Source organism: Labrus bergylta, chromosome 17 (genome assembly GCF_963930695.1).
Source record: "Labrus bergylta chromosome 17, fLabBer1.1, whole genome shotgun sequence".
Taxonomy (NCBI): Eukaryota; Metazoa; Chordata; class Actinopteri; order Labriformes; family Labridae; genus Labrus; species Labrus bergylta.
In genome coordinates this window covers 5,962,915-5,983,625 of record NC_089211.1, presented here as the reverse complement: position 1 = coordinate 5,983,625, position 20,711 = coordinate 5,962,915, and the positions used below count along the sequence as shown (strand labels likewise).

The window sequence follows — 20,711 nt, the reverse complement described above, 5'->3', positions numbered from 1 at the left end:
TCCATAGATTTCAGGGGAACAACTGCTGTTTGTGTTGCACTATTTCCTGGTTTAATGTGAAAAAGACAATAAATGGAGCCTAAAGTTATATCAACCCATGTGCCAGTGTTTGACAGAGTTAGAGCTCAAAGAAAGGTGAGACGAGAGGAGGAAAGGAGGCAAGGGGAGGCCTGAGGAAACTTGTAAAAAGGAGGGATTTAAAGAAAGCGATAAGAAAGGTCAGAGGAGAATGAGGAAAGGAGAAAGACCACCGTTGATAGCACATGGAGGAGAAATTAAATGAAGTTAAGAGATGAGGAAGAGACAAAACAAGGAGAAGAAAAATAAAATGAACATGAAAAGAAAAAAGCAGAGATAAAACAGGAAGGAAATTAAGAGAAAACAAGAGGTGAGGAGGGAGGAGAGGAAGAGCAGACGGAAGAGATGAAAGGAGAAAAGGAGGTCAGGGAGGTGGACAAGACAAAAGAGAAGGTAAGGAGAAAATAAAATGAAAGGAGAGATTGTAGCTGGCTCAGATGCAGGGAGGGAGAGAGGAAGAGGGGGAGGAGGCGCCCAGCCTGGCGCCCTCAGGGGTTATTGGGTCGTGGACAGCCAATCTCTCTCAGCTTAATCAACAGCAGCAGAGGTGATTGCAACACCGCAGGGGACTGCTGGGAAAAAAAGATGGAGGGAAGTTGGGAGGAGGAGAGGGGGAAGAGGGGAGAGAACGAGATAGGCATGAATGGGAAGGAGGGGGTAGGGGGGAGGGCTGGAAGATGAGGAGAAGATTGGAAAAGGAGGAAAAATGGGGGTGAGGATGGAGAGGGAGGGGAGGGGGAGGGGGGAGGACAGCAGATTGGAAACGATAAGAGGGAGAGAAAGGTAAGGAGGGGAGAGAAGAGGGAGGGAGGGAGGATAGGTGAAAGGGAAACATGGGACAAACTGAGGAGACATTGTAGTCGCTTGTCAGGAGGTGTCACTTCAGCCTAACCTCTTAAAACTGCTTTGTGTTGTTTTCATGGTTTGGAATATGTAAGCTAGATGATGAAGCCGTTGTCAAACAGAGACGGGCTAACTGGCTTCTTCTTATAACTAAAGGTTTATGTGTGAATTAGTGCCATAAAGCCGAACACACTTCTTGCAGGTTGACCTCTGCATGCTGCTGAAGTTACATAGTGCAGTAAACAAGTGTTTGGTCGCTCTGTGGGCATGAGAGAGACGCCCTTCTCCCCCATGTTGAAAGTTATTTTGCTCATAAATCGACCTCTGAAAGTACTGTTTGAAGGTGGAAAAGTGATATATTGTTGCTTTAAGACTGCGAGGCTACATGCGATTGTAATGTGCAGGCGAAGGTAGATTTAGCAGATTTCTCTTTGGTGCAAACACAGAACAGGAGGTAGGCAAACCGTGTTACGTTTTTCACAAAGAAGACACACAAATACTTTGTTTATCAGTCGCAAATAGTTTTATTTTAGAGGAAGACTCATTATGCGTTATCCCACTGTAAATACAGTGACTCTCAAATATCAAAAAAAGACGTCAAACAGTGGAGATAGATGGTTTGTGTGGTCTGGAACACGTCAAAAAAACATGAATAAATAAATCCAAGAAAAAAATACAAAACAAAAATGAAGTATGCCGAGACTGAAACAAAGCTTTTAGCGACTTTGTAGTATGTACAAACTGAGTTCAATTCACTGCTCACTACACCCCCCCCACACACAGAATTCTTACACATCGTTGTAAAACTGACACACAGAGGATAATCAAGAAATAAATAAGAAACATGTTAATGGAGGAAAAACCCGCCCATCACAGGCATTAGCATGTCTTCCTGCTGTGAGCTAAACATGAAGTCATCCCTGCACTCATTTCCAAATTTTAAATGTATTAAAGGGATCGTTTTGATTCTGGAGGAAAAACATTTTTCTCAACAGTACAGAAACAAAGGTCACATATGATCCTCCTCTCCAACCAGTTTAAATAAGTCTCAGAGCTCCTCAAAACATGTCTGTGAAGTTTCTTGTTCTAAATCCACTCTGATCCTGTATGTGATCATGTCTATAAACCCCTCTATTTCAGCCCTGCTCAGAACAGGTTGTTTCTGTGTCTGTACCTTTAAATATGCAAATGAGCTGTGTCTGACCACACCCCCTCTCTGGAAGGGCTTGGATGTCTTTATTTGCTCCATGTCCTATTGTTTACGGTGAGAAGAAAGACTCAGGACAGAACAAACACCTAGCTGTGGGAGTGTCACCCACCTGGGGGAGGGGTTACTGCCCTTTGTGATGTCATGAAGGGAAACTCTCCAAAAGGCCTGTTTGAGCACACATTTTCTGAAAAGTGGAGCAGGTAAAAGACGGAGAGGATGGACTTTTCTCATAATTGAAGGGTTTGTAGACAGACTAGAGACACATTAGTGTTAGAGAAACATGGTGAAGTGGATTTTGAATAATATGTGACCTTTAAAGTTTAGTCTGGCTTGAGTCCTCACTACGTGTGAGATAAACCAGCCAAAATTAGAGAAATGCTCCTCTAAAATTCATTTAGATCTTCCTCAAAAAATCAAAAGAATCCCTTTTGAAGTCCGTGGAAGAGTTCTGAAAATAATGCTGTTTGTGGTGTATGACAGTTGATAAAAGTGCATTGCTGTATGAATGACACAGTGGAAGAAGAAACTGTACCCCTTAAAAACAACTGTACAACTCATGAAAACATTGTTGGAAATTTTAAATGCTTGTAGGAGGTTTGATGAGGCTACACATGCAAAGTGAAGACTTAGATTTAGGTTTTTAAGTCTTCAAGCTTCACATTAACATGGTGACGTTTAGATGGTGTTCAAAAGCTCGATACAGATCGCCTGTTCAAGGCACGATATTTCACCCCTGTGACTTCCTGCCCTTATTATGAATGTCACAGAGGCCTACCAAGTCATCCCACCTCTGTACCGCCATCAGAGACGCTACAAGGGGTGAAATCACAGACTGGGGCACCAATATCACGCCTTTGCAGAATCAATATGAAAGTACAAAGACGTTATAAATGGTGGATCCTTGTTACAGTGCGTGTTGTGGGAACATAGTCTCAACAAAGGCAACCACGTCCAACAGCACCAAAATCAAGCAACTAGTACCGTGCATGCTCTCTGTGCTGCCATGAAACAAGGATGACCTGAGTGTTAGCAACAAGCTTCATGCCTTTTAATGTCACCAAGATGACACAAAGACAAGAGGGGAATGAGAGACTCTGGTCTTTTTTAGGTCTTGGATGGTGTTGGAACAACTTCAACATCACACCAACAAGAAGTGTATTGGCGTCTTTTTGCTTGCTCTGTATCGTCACTAAAGCGAGCATGAAGACTCAGACTAAAAGTGAAGCAAATGTTTTGCCTTTCTGTCCTTGCACAAAGTTTGTTTGCAGGATTATTCGTCTTTAATTCCCTCGGTCGGTTATGTGTGGACGAGTGAGTTTTCTGAGGTTGGTATGTGGGATCTCAACATAATCTCGAGGCACACAAGGTCCTCTTAATTTGACCAATTTCAAGAACTGTATCTGGATTCACTTTGCTGCCTCTTCAAGCTACCCGAGGATAAACCCAGGGTTTCTCAGGATGTGCGCCTGTTTTCCTTTATCTCGCTGATGAAGGTAAGCTTCTTCGTTTAGCTTCGTTCTGAACACTTCGGTCAGGACCTTTTTTTCACAGCAGGCACATGAAAATTCAGATTTGTGGGAGGATTTTTCCTGTTAATATTTGGCTAAGCACTCTAAAACAAAAAAAATAACATGAAGACACACAACTCCAGTTTTTCTAGTTTAGCCAGTGTTAAAGGCACATTATCGTTGCAAAAAAAAAAAAACAGGACAAAAAGAGTAAAGGGGCAGCAGGATCAGATGTCATAACATACCCATGTAAACGGGTCACATATTTACACATTGTTAGGGAGTCGCATCCAAACCAACAGGACGTGAGATCGGATCAAACCTCCAATGTTTCAGCATTTCTATGGAGGTGTAGCACCTGAATGTGAAACTATGTTAGCATTCTTTAATAACCAAAAGGAGCTGTCAATCAAACGTTTCTCACATTGAGTAACTGCAATGTGATCGAGGAGGTCTGAGTGTACAAAGCAACATGAAGAACTGTATCAGACAGAAGTCTGAAAAAAAAACTAGTTCTACACCTGCCGTCTGCGATGTTTGACACGACTGTGCTACTTAAAAATGTCCGCCTCGCTGAACCTTTGTGCTATTCTTTTTTGCTTATTGTGCAGCTAAACAAAGATGAAGATCTGAATTGTACGAGTGAAATACAATATCATCTTTTAGTCAGCGTGCACGCAGTGATAGAACTTTAAAGGCCTGAAGTCATCGCTGAAGGTTTTACACAGTCCAAAGTGTAGTTTGTGATCCATGCATGGTTTAAGTGGCACTGCTTAAGTCAATTACCTAAAGAAGCCGTGCAATCCTGGCTTCAATCTATAAAGCAGCAGCACTTTAGGAGAACTAACCTCGTCCAATCACATTGCAGGGATTGCAGCAGGATGGCACCGCAGTCATTACGGCCAACTGTTTATTAATTAGCGCCAGCAGTAGGAGCAACAGGGTCTCTGTAGGGGTTTTGCAGGGGCTTAGTGAAAGGAATGTAAGCAGGGAAGCAATATTAAAAAAATAAACTTGTGTAAAGCGTCTTTTTCCTGAAGCTTTGATTCAACGTGGGCTGTTTCTGCAGACCGTCAGCTCATCGAGTTTTACCAAATAGTTTCTGCAAATTCTAACTTTTGTTTAAGTTTTTTTAAATATTATCAATCCATTCAATTTTAGGGGTCTGTCTGAACGATAAATTCATTTTTCAAGTCTGCCTGCAAGACAACAAGGACTCAACCTTTGCAATGCTTGTTTTTTTTAATCTGGTTCAAGTTAAAAGTTTTGATGCAAGTGCAGGATTTTTAAATAATTTCAGTGCTCATTGGTCTCCTCTATTTCTCTCTGAAAGTTCTGACTCAGGACAATCACATCTATGCGCTAAGTATCCACTCCCATACGACCGGAACTAATGTATGAATTAACTTTATCACAGACATGCTGTGATTCTCCAGAGCGACATGAAGGCCGGGTAAAACAAACGTCGACAGGAATTTGCAGAAACTATTTGGACAGTTCTTTGTATTCTTTGTAAACGACAATCTTTCTGGAGAGACTGTGTGCGCTTATTTGTGTGTATGAGTCTTCTGCTTACTCAACAAGGCCTTGAGAGAGAGTGTGTGTGTGTGTGTGTGTGTGTGTGTGTGTGATTCTATGAGAGCGTCTGGTTGGCGAAGAAGGCCTTGGTCTCTCCACAGGTGGGGTTGGTGCACAGCGGGCAGCGAAGGGTCAGCTGGCGGGAACACGGCTGGTTGGACTTCAGGTGGGACTGGACCAGGTCTGCCAAAGCCTGAACAAGAAGAACATCAGATATACTCAATACAGAGACAGAAAACAGCCATGAACACACTGAGCTGAGAGAGACACGACCCTCCCTCGAAGGCCTTGTTTTGAGCAGCTGGTGGTCTGATGCACTTCCTTATAGTGTTTTAACCCCTTGTTTCCTCTGGCTTGAATCATGGACCGATTTGTTACCCTGTTTCATATGTAGGACTTAAATGTGTGATGTGTGAGGACAACACTCTCTGATTGATCAGAAAGTCCTTCATGAATAATCCTGGTAGTCAACATACTACAACAGACAAGACTAGTCGACTCCTGATTGGCTGTTGCTGCTCCAAAGACACTTTACAATTAGTTTTTATATTGTTTGTATTTCATCACTGTAGGCAAAAGATAGTAATAAGTTGGTGTACTGGAGTCACTCAAGGTGCTTATCAAGGCAGTTCAGAAGAAGGAGCATGTGAATCCTCCTGAACCACGACCTGCTCCTCAGCCAAAAGTCTCCACTTTGATTTGTTATCTAACAAACATCACACTACATGATAGTTTGTGCTCGTAAATAACATGACAACATGTTCACAGATAGAACTTGCACGATAATATCAGCGTGATCGATTTAATTACACAAAAAGATAAACTAAGCTGCTATTAAATATAAAAGTTACAGCTTAAACATTACTGCTGATGCATGGAGCGGCCATGTTGGATTTTCTGACACTTCCTTTTGACTGAAATCTGTCAAGAAACTTCTTTAGTTGATTACATAAAGGTTCTCAGAGTTTCCAAGTCAGATTTCAGACTTCAGGGGGCGTTACTGATGACATATCAGACCTGCTACTCTGAATTTTTCAGCTTCCCAGATCAAATGGGACGCACCATAAACCCATGTTGTGTTTTCTTTACGGCAATCAGAAAAAAAGAACAAGTATGTCTAAAAGATGAGTGAAATAAATGGTGTTAGATTATTTTTGATTAAAGGTTGATAAGAACATCAACACGTCTCTGCAGCTAAAATGATTTTGAAAGTAATTTTTACTTCCAGCTTGCAGACGGCAACAGACTGATGCAGCTCAGTGAGAAACTAAAACTACACCGAGGAAACCATCCTTCAGTAACTACCAACTAATCATCCTCTGGATATTGATTTGTACACACACACACACACACACACTCTCTCAGAGACCTGGCGAGGGGTCTCTGAGCGCGGCGGGTTTGACCAGCCAGCCAGCCGGGCGGTTCAGTTCTACTGTAGTCAGCTCTAAAGGTTCCCATTGATCTGCCCCCTTCCTTTAATAAACCCTGCACACACACACTAACACACACTAACACACTCTAACACACACACACACACACACACACACACAGAGCTGTTACAGCTGGAGGAGTTGCCTGTTGTATGAAAGGTTGCTGGGCTGAGGATGAAGGAGAGGAGAGTGGTGGAATGGGAGAGGAAGGAAGAAAGGACACAAGGCAGAGGTGAGGAAGGAAGGAAGGAAGGAAGGAGGAATCTATGTAGTGACCACATCTTGTCTTTCCTCTTTTTGAATTTCACTGTATAGTTTTTTTTTTGTGAGAACTTTATCATCTTCATTTGTCCTAACTTAGTATTTTTCTGTTTGTATTGTTCGGAGTTAAAATCATCTTGTTCACACAAAAGATCAGGTTGAAACAATCCAACCTGATCTGTTTTTAAAGATCCCATATTATACCCTGCAGGGCTGCCAGGAGAGAGCTGCTCCCCAGTGCTGGGAGAAGAGAGCCTATGTAAGAGGTTTCAACAGCTTACAAAGCTTGAAGCCGTTTCATATCGGGGAACTATCACATGATTTTCAGAACAAGAGGTTAAGCACCATCTGCAGACTTGTCCTGGTATGACTCCAACATCCGTTTTCTGAAACTTCGCCCACATTCAGTATGGACATCCAGCATTGTGAGTTTTAAAACAGGGATCAGGATAATAGAATTTGCCAGCAGTAAACATCAATCTTTCTAATGTCTGTAGATTTGATTCAGCTTGGTGTGAACTCACCTTCATAAAAAGAGGGTTTCCATTCAGAGACTCTGCTCTCCTCAGGTTCTCCGCCCCACACTGCACACAGAGGAGGAGGAAGACAGAAAGGGAGAAAGTCAAACATGTAAACCATGATGATAATATGAGGTGAAAAAAGAACCCATGGAGTTTATATGCATTTATAAACAACTTCAGCAGGAAATATTGTTACAGGAAGTTCAACCTTCAGGATCAAGATGTGAAAAAGTTTATTATCTTGTCAGTTAAGAATAAGCATTTCTATCTTTTCTAATTATCTCAAACATCAGTCTGAGTAAAAATTGAAAGTCATTCTGACTGTGGACACAGTGTGTGTGTGTGTGTGTGTGTGTGTGTGTGGTCTGCTTCCTCTGTCTTTGTGAGGACACTTGGTGAATAGTGACGACATGTTAGGATGGTAAGGACATATTTAGAAAATAAGGACACATTTTGAAAGTGAGGACCTTTCAGAGATGACATGTTTGAAAAGTGAACATTTGGGAAAACCAGGATTTCTTTTTTGAAGGATAAATTAAAGGCTTTGGATATAATTGTGGACTATTTCTAAATTTTTCTCACACGTATAGTAGTGCAAGTGTGTGTGTGTGTGTATTTGTGGCACTAGTCACATTGATTAGTGGTCACCTCACCGGTGCCTGCACACAGACAGAGGATGCACACATACACATACACACACCTTTACTAACCTACTAACCCAACACCTCATGCATATAAACAGCCTTTGTTTATATTATTCTGTGCAGAAATACACAATGAGTGATATATTTGGCGGTTGAGAGGAAGCAGGGTCACATGTTCCTTCAGAAAACGATATGTTTAACACTTACATTAGTAAAGAGATGACACTGTAAAATCGACTGAAAGTTCCTCACAGGATCTTTAACATTAACATGGGGGGAAATGGCTGAATGGAACCGATGGACAATCATGCAGACAGAAGCAAATAGAAGAGCCTGGAGGCTTCTCCTCCTCTTACCTCCTCCCCCAGCACCTGTCCGTACTCGATGTCCAGCTCGTGTAAAGTCTCTATGTGGTCGGAGGTGAAGGCGATGGGCACCAGCAGGAGGTTCTTCTTCCCTCGTTCGCACAGACCTTTGATCACGTCGTCTGTCTGGGGGCCGAGCCACGCCATGGGACCCACCTGAAGAACCAAAACACAACATGTGACAACAGTTAGGGTTGATTGTTACAGACAGAACAAAGCCTTTCTGATCCAACCCCTTGAAACAGGCCGAAGTCTCAGCTACTGCCGGAGGCTTCATTAAGGAGAGAGGACGCACAAATGATTGTCAGAGAAAGAAACCCTTCTCTTGTTAGATCATGTTAAGAAGCTAAAACTATACATTTGGTTACAGAAAGCCATCAACCCCTTCCTGTCCTCTTTTATTGTGAGCAGCTGATTGGCTGGGAGATCTACTCATGTGATATTAGTTTTGTAAAGTGTCAGCCTTTGTGACCTGCGGACTAAAAGCTGATTCCTGCTAGAGGCAGCTCTAATATTAGATGGAGAGGTGGCTCCATCTTGTGGTGACATTGGTTACAGCAGCACAGACTAAAGAGGGTTCTTCCAGAATAAACAGGAAACTGCTCTGAAAACTGTTTATGGATGTAGTTACATAGTTAAACAAACTACTGAGAACAGTTTCCACACTGTTGTAAACTTATCTTACAGATTGCTGTGATATACAACACTTCTTTGTGAATACTGGAGGTCTGATTTTGTGATGACTTGGCTGCAAAAGAAACACAACTAACATCCTCACAATGCTCTAAAATACCAGGAAGTACACTTCAGATGTCAGCCATGTACGGTATGAGATAAAAACATTAAAAAAGAAAATGTAAATAATTGAAGATGAAGATAAAAAAATCGACACAAAAAAATGGTTTCAGCAAGAGTTTAGAGATCACTCTGTAAAATTAATGCACAACCAGGAGCAGGAAATGATGTCATCTTTTGTCCTGTAGCTCCTGAGTCTCTATCTTTCACTGTGTCTACTGCTGTATCTGTTGACGTCAGCCAAGCCGACCAACCTGCAGCGTGTGCAGTTACAGTCCTGCAAGATGGCGACAAGGCAGCATCCTGTTTCCTTTCCTTCATGTCTTAAAACTCCAAATCCAGTTAAAAATCATTCTTACTTTGGGGCGCAAGTGGTTAGGTCTCAACCCATGTACAGAGGTTATAGTCACACAAGAGGGCGGCTTGTTCACACCTGACCTGTGACTCCCCCCCCCTCTCTCTACTCTATCCAGTTTCCTATCTAAATAAATGAACAAAACCAAGATTATCCATAAGTAGCAAGAGCCTGTTAGTATTTCACTGTCAGCTTAATGACATAACTAAACTTATTTCCAGATCAGCTCACGGTGCTTTAAGACATGGTCCAACTCTCTGGAATTTTATTTTTTAATGTTTATTTTTGGGGCTTTTTATGTCTTTATCTATAGACAGGACAGAGGGTAGAGTAAGGCATCAGGGAGAGAGCGAGTGCGAGAGAGAGAGAGAGAGAGAAAGAGAAAGAGAAAGAGAAAGAGAAAGAGAGAGAGAGAGAGAGAGAAAGAGAAAGAGAGAGAGGAAAGGAGGCCCAGGTCGGATTCAAACCCGGGCAGGATTTGAGCCTCCATACATGGGGGGCGCGCACATCAACCTCTGGGCTTCCGTCACTCTCTGGAAACACATCTTTACCACATGGACTAAGGTCTGCTACACCTGTGTCTTCATTTAAAGACAGACTTACAGGATCTCTCTTTGCACAAGCTTTTGGCTAAATCCTAAATAACTGGAGTACATCTTGCACTTTATCTGCAACATTTTATTAATATTTAAATATGTATACTCCTTCTTATTGTGTTGCTGTTTCCTGCGTTTTTATCTTGAGTTACCATTGTGTTTTTAAGCACATTGAGTCTATGCTTGTCATATGAAATGTTCCATATGAATAAACTTGATATGAATATGAACTAAATGTGTCACTAGAAGAAGGTAAGCAGCATTTTTACTCATATCAGATTTGAAGTCACTTTGCAGTTTAATCAAACAACCACCAGAGGGCAGCACTGATTTATTTATAACACTGAAGGGACAGGTCAAAGTCTCAGCTCCTGTGTTGTGTGGAGGTGTGTGTGTGTGTGTGTGTGTGCTCACCCTGGACTGCCACACCAGTCTGTAAGGATTACAGTGTCCCAGTCTCTCCATGACTCTCTGAACTGTGGCTCCGACCTCCTGAGGATACGGGTCTCCTCTGTTTACAACCTGCACACAGAAACACAGCAGGAGCACTGTGGGTTATATGACTGAACTGAAGTGACAGCATGTTTATCATACCAGACTAAAATTCAAACATATGTCAAACGAAAACCAGAACACTTAGAACTCAAGTCGAGCAAACCGAGTGCAGATTCTACTTTTTTATGCAGTATCTGTAAATATAGATGAGTATGTATCAAACACATCATCAGCATCTTCAGGAGGAGTAGCAGGCAGCAGTTCTATTATCAGCAGTCCTTGTAGGAGTTCATGGTACTCACAGCCATGGGGAGCGAGTGTGCAGAGAACAGAATGACCACGTCGTCTCTCTTGTCTTCTGGAAACTTGAGCAGCTCGTTACTGATGTGTTCTGCAAAACACTGAACACACACACACACAAAAGTTAGCTTTCAAACATCTTCCTTATTTCCTATTTGACTTTAATTTCACACAACTCGTCTGTGCTTTCCACCAGGGAGACAAGATGCCTTGGTCTAAGAAAAAAAACCAGTAATGCTTCTTGGTTGCTATGATAACCATTCATGGTCACTCTGAGCTCATTAGTTGCTATGACGACTTCTTGCCTTTGTCAATTTATTTTCACAAACCCTGATGTGAACTTTGGTTATACTGTGAGGACATATTTGTGTGTGTGTGTGTGTGTGTGTGTGTGTGTGTGTGTGTGTGTGTGTGTGTGTGTGTGTGTGTGTGTGTGTGTGTGTGTGTGTGTGTGTGTGTGTGTCTAACCTCCACCAGCAGAGGGTGTGTGGGCCATCGGTCAATGACACTCCAGTTCATTTTCGGCCTCTCGCCTCTGTTGCTGTAGTAACGGTAGATGGCGTTCAGACTGCTCCCTGTGTGGATATCAATCAAACACATTAATACATCATATTATCTACACATAGACCTTCCTCTTCCCGCCCACCAAGCTGCCTTGCTCAAAAGCAGGACTGTCAAAGCAAGCAAACATGATGAGTCTATAACTCTTTTTATAACTCGAGTTTTTCTTGCAATTTTAATTAGCGTAGCATTTCTTGGCAATTGCATCAATACAATCTGGGGTAACTTTGAAAACAGCTGACAGAAGCTATTTGAATCAACAAAAAGAAGATGTGCGGTCTGAGTTGTTATTCAAAGATGGATTCTGGACTTGTAAACTAATCCCTACACTCACAGACTTCCTGGTCTGCAGAATCGGTTTGCTTCTTGTTCCAAGAACTCTGCTCATTGTTTTTTTTCCTCCTTTATGACTTTTCCTCTTAATTACTGACAGCAATCTTGCAACACCCTAAAACTGGTTTCTCTGTAAGTTTATCAGAGGGTAACAGGCAAAACGGCGCTCTGGGTGTGGCAACACCAACGGGCTCAGCGATATTGTCTTTCTTGGAAAAAGTGTTAAGTACCTCTGAGCAGCCTTAGGGCAGAAAGTGAGCGTTATAGCTGCTTAAAGGAGCTACACGTTAGATATTTAATGTTTGAGACAGGCACCTGTTGTGGAACAGCTGTACTGAGGATACTGCGTGAAGGCCACAGCTCTCTCCACTCCGTCTTTCTCCATCTCCTCGATGGCTTCCTCCGTCAGAGGGTGAACATACCGGAAACCGATGTAGAACTTGTGAGGCGCTGGAGAGAGAGAGAGATTCATTTATGTAGCATGATTCAAATTCTGGTAAGCAGATGTAGATATGATCAGTTTTCAAACAGCTGCACACTGTTTGTGCTTTTATCAGTGAGGTGTTAGCGGGCGTGTGCAGACACACCCTCACTATCTGAACTTCACACATGTTCCTCTGCTAACAGATGAACTGACCAGTAGGACACAAAGCAGCGTTTTGAAAGCAGCGTTACGCAGCTCTGAGCGCTCACATGTGCAGGATGACCCTCCCTGCCTGTTAAAACCGTCTCACCTGTCTCGGGACTTATCTCGTCCAGCAGCTTCACCATCCCCTCGCCCTGCATGGAGGTCCAGTGTTTGATGGGCGAGCCTCCTCCGATCTTACTGTACTGCTCCTGGATCTTTGGCGTTCGACGTTTTGCGATGAACGGGCCGAGCTTACTGCAGAGCAAAAGGAAGGATCTATTAACTCCTGAGTTTTTGTTATAGCAGATTGATGTGAAGATGAAAGCACCAAAAGAAAAGACTTTGAAGTGGCATCATTATGAGAGTGAAAACTAACACAAAGAGAAATAAATTCCCTAAAGCTTTCAATGAAGTCAAAGATTTAATTTCATCACATTTGTACAAGAAAACGTCTGTCACATGGATGAAGAGATAATACACAGATCAGCGTCTCTCTGGGCTCATCTCTGTGCATTTTGGTAATTGTTTCCACGGTGATGTGTTAGACATGTTACCCATAAGACTCATAAAAAGAAGAAACACTTGAACTGAAAACCAATAGTCTTAAAGCGTGCCTGGTAGCCGCACCTCTTAGCATGTGCTGAGATTACTTCAATGCAAATAAATGTAAGCCAATCAGCATGCTTAAAACAGCTGTGTAAACATGTTAATTGTTGCTGTCTGAATGGGCGTTTTTGAATGGGTGTGTATGTGACTCCCGGCGCTTTTGGGATCAAGCCTCAAGTGGACACTTGAGGAACTGCATGTTTTTTTGCATTTCTGCATATTGAAACAAAAGCGTCTTTGTAGTCATGGTCTCAGCCCCACACGGTGAACTGTGGTCACATAGTTCCTGTTACATCACCGTCAAAATAAAAGCTTCGATCAAATCATAATCTTCTTATTCTTTGGTGAAGTCAGAGTAACAGTGAGGGAAGATAAACGTGTGGGGTTACAAGATGTCTTTGTTCATAGTGCTTAGAAATCACAGCTATGCTAAAGCCATACCACCTGACATGAGGGGGAAAAAGCGAATATTTATTCCTGTCTCGTTTAAAAGCACAGAAAAATCCTGGAAAGAGCTCGGTGTTGTGAAAGGAGGAACCGAGGTGCAACAGGAAACACTTTGTTCGTTCACAGTCAGTTATTGTGAAACAGGCAGAAGAGCAGCAGAGCGCTCTGTGACCCAACAACCTTCACCATCAGCGGACCCCTCGGATCTCTAAAAGCTTTCACATGTGCTTTTCTTTGCCACATTTGCAGCGAGTTCAAGACCAAACATGCTGCATTTGGGCTGAGTACTTTGTGAATATAACACATGCTTAATGACTGGCTGCTGATCACTGGGACGCCTTTTATCATGAAACAAGAAGAGACGTGCAGGTGTTGACTATTATCTACTTGTGCTGAGAGAGTGTGTGTGTGTGTGTGTGTGTGTGTGTGTGTGTGCGTCCATTGTGCATACTTCTGTACAGGGAGTTTCATCAGGTCTGTGTCCATGAAGAGCCGCAGCAGGAAGTCGTGAACATCTTCCAGTTTCTCTGGTCCTCCCATGTTCAGCATCAAGATTCCCGTCTTGGGTTTCCTGCACAGAAAAAGAGATCAGTAACACATTATTCAAGAGAATCTTTGTAAAATATGTTCTGTTGTTGTGTATTATCAAATGTTCATTATTTGTTTATTCTAGACTGTGCTCTCTCTTTCTCTCACGCTGCAGCTTTGGGTTGAATTTGAAAACCGGACGGTCGTTGCTGCTTCCTGTTTGAATTTGAAAGTTCAGATACATTTCTTTGGAAGCTTTTTTATGCATTTGTTTTTCTCTTTTAATAAAAAAAGGAAAAGCAGGGTTTACTACAGATGTGTGTTAGCGTACAAATAGAAGCAACAACAACAGCATTAATTCTGATTTGATTTTTTTTTGAATATATCAGAATCAGTTTCGTTATCGGGAACTGAAAAAAGGGGATGGGCACCTCTACTTTTCTTTAAAGCTTTGGTACTTCTCGTTATGAAAGAAAAGAGAACTGCTACTCTGATGCTCAAATATAATGCTACGTGACTGGTGAATAGCTCTAGTAATATCAGCTCATATCTGCCATAACATTTGCAGATACAATAGTCAGTTGATATGCTAATATCGGGTGATATTATCGGCTGGCTGATTAATCGGTCGGGCTCTAATTATTGTTAGTCCAAGCAGCTCATGTGAAGCTTCATCAGTCATTTGAGCAGCATGTGTGAGCTTGTCCTGTTAATGAAACTCAAGATGGCTCAAGTCCCGAATAAGACCTCGTCTTGCCTTGTTGAGCCAACTTTAGCACAAGCAGCTAATATTAGCTTGTCAGTAAGTTCAGCTGGGTGCTGCACAGGCTTCAGCCGTGCTCCCTGACCTTAACTGTACTCAGAGTGATTATGTGACGACGGCTCTGGCTTTGAACACGTTCGAGCCTCGTTAATGCTCCTGAAGAATCTGCAATCTCATTCATAACTACTGTTTGGCGGCCATCTTCAAAATGACTGATAAGAGAGAAAAAAAGCCAAGAGAGCAGAGAAGAAATCAGCAGAGAGCAGAAGCTACCAACAGACGCCTGGCACAGATCCAGACGGTTACATTTCTAATGAAAAGCAGCAGGAAGGTGAAATCAGGACATCTGTGTGCCGACTGCTCTGCTGTGAGAGCTCCACTCACTGTTTCTTTACAACGTTTTAACAACGTGTTGATACAAACTACAAGGTTCACATCGAAGATTAGGTGAATTAATGAGGAGTTTGGAAAATCACAACTGTATCAACACAGGAAAGCTGCAACTAGAGATTCATTATGTAATTTAACAATCTGCAGATTAAATTCTTCATTGTTGGATTTATTGTTTAGCCAATCAAACATCACTGAGTTTCCACAAAGCACACCACAGTTTATCAGAAGCTGAAGCCTTTAAATTGATTTTTTTGTTGTTGTTGTGTTGAACCAACAATTTAACCTCAAAGACCTTTCATTCACGACGGAGATGACTTTGGGACGTCCCGCCCTCTCTGCCTCTCTGCTTGGGTTTTTGTTGGTTTGGCTTCCTGGCTCAGCAGTCGGCCTTACATCAGGAGTCGGGAAGGACATCAGGAAAGTGTGTACACCCGAGTTCATCAGGCTTCATCTTCTTTGAGTATCTTCCACTCTTAACACTCTAACTTTGGTTTTGTTTCCACTTCACAACACTTTACTCATCCATACACTACATTCATGACTGAGTTCATTATGATTGTTGTCAGTTTAGGTTCTAATTTAGTTTATTTGAATCAGGGAAACTGTACAAACAAAAACATTAGTCTCAGAAGAGAAGAGATGCTTTGTACCAGATTTAGCTAACTAGCTTCCATCTGTTGTAACTGGGCAGATGATAAATGAACCTTCTTCAAACCATGTTTCATGTGTGATACCTATCTTTCCAACTGAAAAGAGAGAGAGGAAATGTTGGGAGGAGAGAGGGGGGGGGGGGGGTTGAAATAAAGCAAAAGGACTAGGTTGGATTCGAACCCACGGCCGCTGCTATGGAGGCTACAGCCACCGTACATGAGGCGTGACAAATAACTGTTTGGCTATCCGGGGCCCAATCTTCAGTTTGAAGTAACTGGTACAGATTGCTTTGTTCCTGACTCAAACGGTCACACTGAGGGATTAACATTTAGCTTTAAAAGTCACCAAACTGATTCAATGACTGTGAAAATATTTGGCCTTTTCTCAACTGTTAAACGTTGCTCAACAGGTTTTAAACCTTAAGCCAAAACCTACTGTCGAAAGTAATCTTCAGAAAGCCCTTTAATTTGATTAATTTAAGTTCCCACAACAGCAGACAAAAAAAACAAGAGACTGACAGTCAGTCACAGACGCTCAACGACGTCAGAACAGCACTCAGACGGCTGAAGGTCAACTGCTGTGTTGTTGTGTCAGGGTTGTTGCATGTGTCATTACAGTACTCTCACAGAATGTATTCATTGATCTCTACTTGTTAGAAAGCTGCCAGTGGGATACCAGACTCACTGTGTGTGTGTGTGTGTGTGTGTGTGTGTGTGTGTGTGTGTGTGTGTGTGTGTGTGTGTGTGTGTGTGTGTGTGTGTGTGATAAGTGCCTCACCTGCTCTCCTGTGTGTCTGGAGTCTGGGCTAAAGCAGCAGCAGTGGATCGTCTCCTCAAACTCAGACTGACGCTGCTCCTGGCGACTAAAGGAAGAGAGAAGATGGGTTATGGTGGACACGCCGTTTGTTTTTCTTCATGAACATTTGTACACTTCATACCTCCTCAAGGCCGGACCCGAGACTCATTTTGAAGGCCTCGGTCTCATCTCGGAATCAGAGCATTTATACTGGGTCTTGTCTCGGTCTCAGACTGGGCGGACTCCAGATTTTGAGAAGTTTGAGACTAAATGAATGTAAAGTTAACTACTCGCCCATCAACATTCGCTACCCTTTGTATTAAGTGTTGATAGCATGTTAGGATGCTATCAACACTTACACATCACAGACAGGAAACAAAACCAGTCTCAGAAATTATCCAACAGTTTTTAGTGAAAAAGGGGAGCTTCAGGGGCTTTCTCAACTCCATGAATGGTTCTTTATTTAATCTTATTTTAGGCAGTGCATTGTGGGAAAACTGTGCGCTTCAGAGAGAACAAAATATGCCCGCACACGAACTGGAATGCCACAAAAAAACATTCTTGCATAATAATAAAAACTTTTCGTGGCATTCGAGGATGCTGGAGAGGACTAACCACTAGGCTACCAGCTGACCTGATTAAAACTTTTTAATTGCATGTGTAGACCTGATACATTTGTAAGCATTAAACTGCACTATAACTTTAATTCAGCAAGTCTAAAAAATGAATGACGTAAAGTCACATGAGAACACACAGTGACCTTACACACACTTTAATAACCAGCAGCCCAGGGATCAAGAACAGGGTGTGAAATAACACTTATGTGTATACAATAAGCTTAAAGGACAAACAGAAGCTAATCAGTACTGAATTATGTGAACCCAGTCACAGTAAATGCATTTAAACATCGTCTGTATCCTCAGATTAACTTTAAACTTGAGCTGCAGTACCGACAGGCGCCACCAGGGGACCCAGCTATTACACAAGTTCACAACATTGGAATTGTGTAACTACGAGACAATGTTAAATTGTTTCTAATACGCTGCGGACACGAACCGTGAACGGATAACGTATTGAATCAACTGCCTGTTAGTTAATTCAGCACAAGTCCTGGATAAGTATATTATGTAACATTAACATTAAACTGTAACAAAGTGTAATGTTGAGGCTGCGGCAAGTCAACGGAAGTTAGCTCATGACTAACTACGGATGTTAAACAAAAATAAAGCAAATCAACGATGTTGCCTTCAGCAAAGGGAGAGTTTTGTCGTCGTCATTTGACAAATAATGACAAAAACAAAAAAACTAGGTGGTTAAAGTGAGCATTAATGGGTTTTCAACGTTTAACATGTCAAATATACACCATATCACGCGTTAAAGATACAGCGCGAGTTTTATTGTGAAAGTCAAGACAGGAAGCTGCCCCACTACATCCTTGTTAACTTAACGATAGGTTTACGAAATCATCCCAATGTCAGCGTGTTGTTGAGTTTACGTTCACGTAACATTACACCAAACAACGCCGACCCGTCACTAGACTCAGCATTTAAACAGTAGTGCACAAACATAGTAGTGCAGCGGCGTGTGAAATGTTCAAATAATACGCGTATTCGTGACAGCGAGATATTTCAGTGCACAGCATTGAGTAGGCTAACTTAGCTGCAGAGTCACACTCACATTGAATCAGGCGACCGGCGCTGCCAAGGACAGCCATCATGGTCATTTCCTGTTTTTACAGCCGATAAAAGACTCTCTTCCCGCTGAAATAGAGGCCAGACTCTTGTGCTCACAGCGGCTGAATCCACGAGTACTTCCCCGGTGTGCGTGTGTGACTCGGTGCCCAGTGAGCCAGATTCCTTCAGCTACCACCGGCTGCCTGTCAAGCGTCATAACGTCAACCTCTACACTTCCGGTTTGCACATTCAAAATAAAACCATCAATGACGAGAGGGTTGGATGCAATGTTTTTAAAGGTGTAGTTTTGGTAAAGACATTTGAAAGTTAGAGAAGTGTACAGATTCTGTGGTAGGCCTATATGTCCATAACTCTAGAAACAAACTGTCCTCAGAGGAAAAGTTGTTCCCTGTAAGACTGAAGATAAAATGCTGTGAGAAGTTATATTGGGGGTCCGCAACAGTGAAACCGTAACGCTCCTGGTAGCTTTTAAGCTCTAAACAGTGTTCCAGGGACCAATTCTTTCTTGGAGTAAGTTTGTGTATTCAGTTTAGAAAATATAACATAGAAGTGTTTCACTTCTTCAACTTTCAAATTTCACTACCAAATCTACATATTGCACCTTTTAAAGAATCATTTATTTACCATTTGTCTGTTTATTTAACATGGACATACAGCACATAAGTGCTGTAAAATTTAACCACACACAAGTCCTAGATGCACTGCTCATAGTCTTTATAGCAAAATTGCTCATTTGCAACACATGTCCCAGGGAAGGTTTTTAGACGTAACAGATGGAAATAAAGAAAGAGAAAAAGGGAAGGCTATACAGCACAGATCATCAAAGAGATAAAATGTCATGCTTTGTCCTTAGGCCAGGGGAAGCCTAATTGACATAATCAAAAGTTCCTCTTAGGAGCTTTACATTTTTAATCTATGAGTCTGAAGTTTGCAGAAAGGTGTTAAAAACATAATAGCAATCTGAGAGGACAAAAATAGAGTTGGTGTGAAACTGTACTTTTATCTTTCATTATATTTTTAAAATATTTATTGAAACTCATTTGAGAAAATTTAGAGATAGGATGAAATGACGTGCTTTTATTTGAGAGACATATTTGACTTCAATTCCGGTCTAGGGCGTGCTAACCTTGAATCTCTTGACGTGGAGCTGGTGTCTTGGTACGACGTCACAACTACGTTGTTATTAAATGATCAGCAAGCCCCGCCCCCTACTCGTGCCGATGACGACCCACGTCATAGAGCCTGCCACTTTAGTAAAGTTTTGTGTGTGTGTGTGTGTGTGTGTGTGTGTGTGTGTGTGTGTGTGTGTGTGTGTGTGTGTGTGTGTGTGTGTGTCATTTTACTGCTTCAGTAAGGATGTGTAAGGTGTAGTTTATAATATTCACCAATAACAGTGATTGTTTAAACCTGTTTAAGATGTAGGACAGAAGCCAGGGAAGGAGAATGGAGGATTAAAAATACATGAGAGTGTTGAAAAGAGGAAAGGATTTTTTTTAAGGAAGAAGGAAAAGAGAAACACAAGCCTACCAAAAAACTATGAATGGAATCTGGCGTGCTCACTGTGTGTCTGAGATTTGTAATACAAGGTGTGCTGTAGGGACAAAACTGGTCCACTGTTGTTGATTTTTTTAAATAGCCTACACATATTTTAAACAGTGCTTATATTTTCATGTTCTACTTCCTGGTTCGTGAAGCAGCTAGACACACCTGTTCACATTACTCTTTATGTGCTATTATTGTGCACACACGTTTGGCCTGGTGGTCATTTATCAGAAATAAATAAAGCACGATGGACAGTCAGTTACATTCAATTACAATAAAATAAAAAGCTAAAGGAAAATTGTAAAAAAAAAAAAAAAAAAAAAGTAATAAACAAAATCCGAACGTTAAAAAAAGATGTAATAGAAATAATATTTGATTCAACATCTGGAAAAAAAAGGTCATGCTATGAAAATAAAAACTTATGCTGAAAAGCTTTAATCAACTGAACGGCTTCAGGATGAAGAAATCTTCTGTCTTTGTTGGATCGTTTCCTTCTCACATTTCATTCAACCCGAACCAGTTTGTCCATAACTCAGGTTGAAAGCATTGTTTCCTTCCCTGTAAAAAACACCTGAGAGTGAGACTGATGCCTAGAGCTCAGAGGAAGCAGAAACTGGACCATATTTAATTCAATATAATTAAAATAAAAACATGAAACAGAAGCCCAAACACAGACAAACATACATGATACACCTTCTATGATAAATATGTTGATAATTTTGATGACTGGTGATGATGTTTGAAAACAACCTAGTGCAGTATGTTATTACACATGTATACAGAGCTTACCC

General features: G+C 41.7%; 1 protein-coding gene across 1 annotated transcript; it reads right to left on the bottom strand.

Moving 5' to 3' along the window:
- Positions 1-1,421: 1,421 nt before the first annotated feature.
- On the bottom strand, positions 1,422-18,560 carry fech (ferrochelatase). Its single transcript, XM_020656085.3, has 11 exons — positions 18,362-18,560; positions 16,667-16,751; positions 14,006-14,125; positions 12,608-12,756; positions 12,189-12,323; positions 11,448-11,554; positions 10,982-11,080; positions 10,599-10,706; positions 8,430-8,594; positions 7,433-7,492; positions 1,422-5,410 (listed from the first exon to the last, which is right to left on the bottom strand). The coding sequence occupies exons 1-11, from the start codon at positions 18,405-18,407 to the stop codon at positions 5,273-5,275; spliced, it is 1,212 nt and encodes a 403-aa protein (XP_020511741.1). The 5' UTR covers positions 18,408-18,560; the 3' UTR covers positions 1,422-5,272.
- Between the last annotated feature and the right edge of the window lie 2,151 nt (positions 18,561-20,711).

What these genes read in the sequence shown, in the direction of transcription:
- fech (XM_020656085.3), bottom strand. Translation starts at nt 18,407, where the DNA reads ATGACCATGATGGCTGTCCTTGGCAGCGCCGGTCGCCTGATTCAAT. An exon ending in GACTGGTGTGGCAGTCCAGG is followed by an intron (nt 8,595 to 10,598) that starts GTGAGCACACAC and finishes TTGGTTCTTCAG; the next exon opens with GTGGGTCCCATGGCGTGGCT. An exon ending in GAAACCCTCTTTTTATGAAG is followed by an intron (nt 5,411 to 7,432) that starts GTGAGTTCACAC and finishes CTTCTTGTTCAG; the next exon opens with GCTTTGGCAGACCTGGTCCA.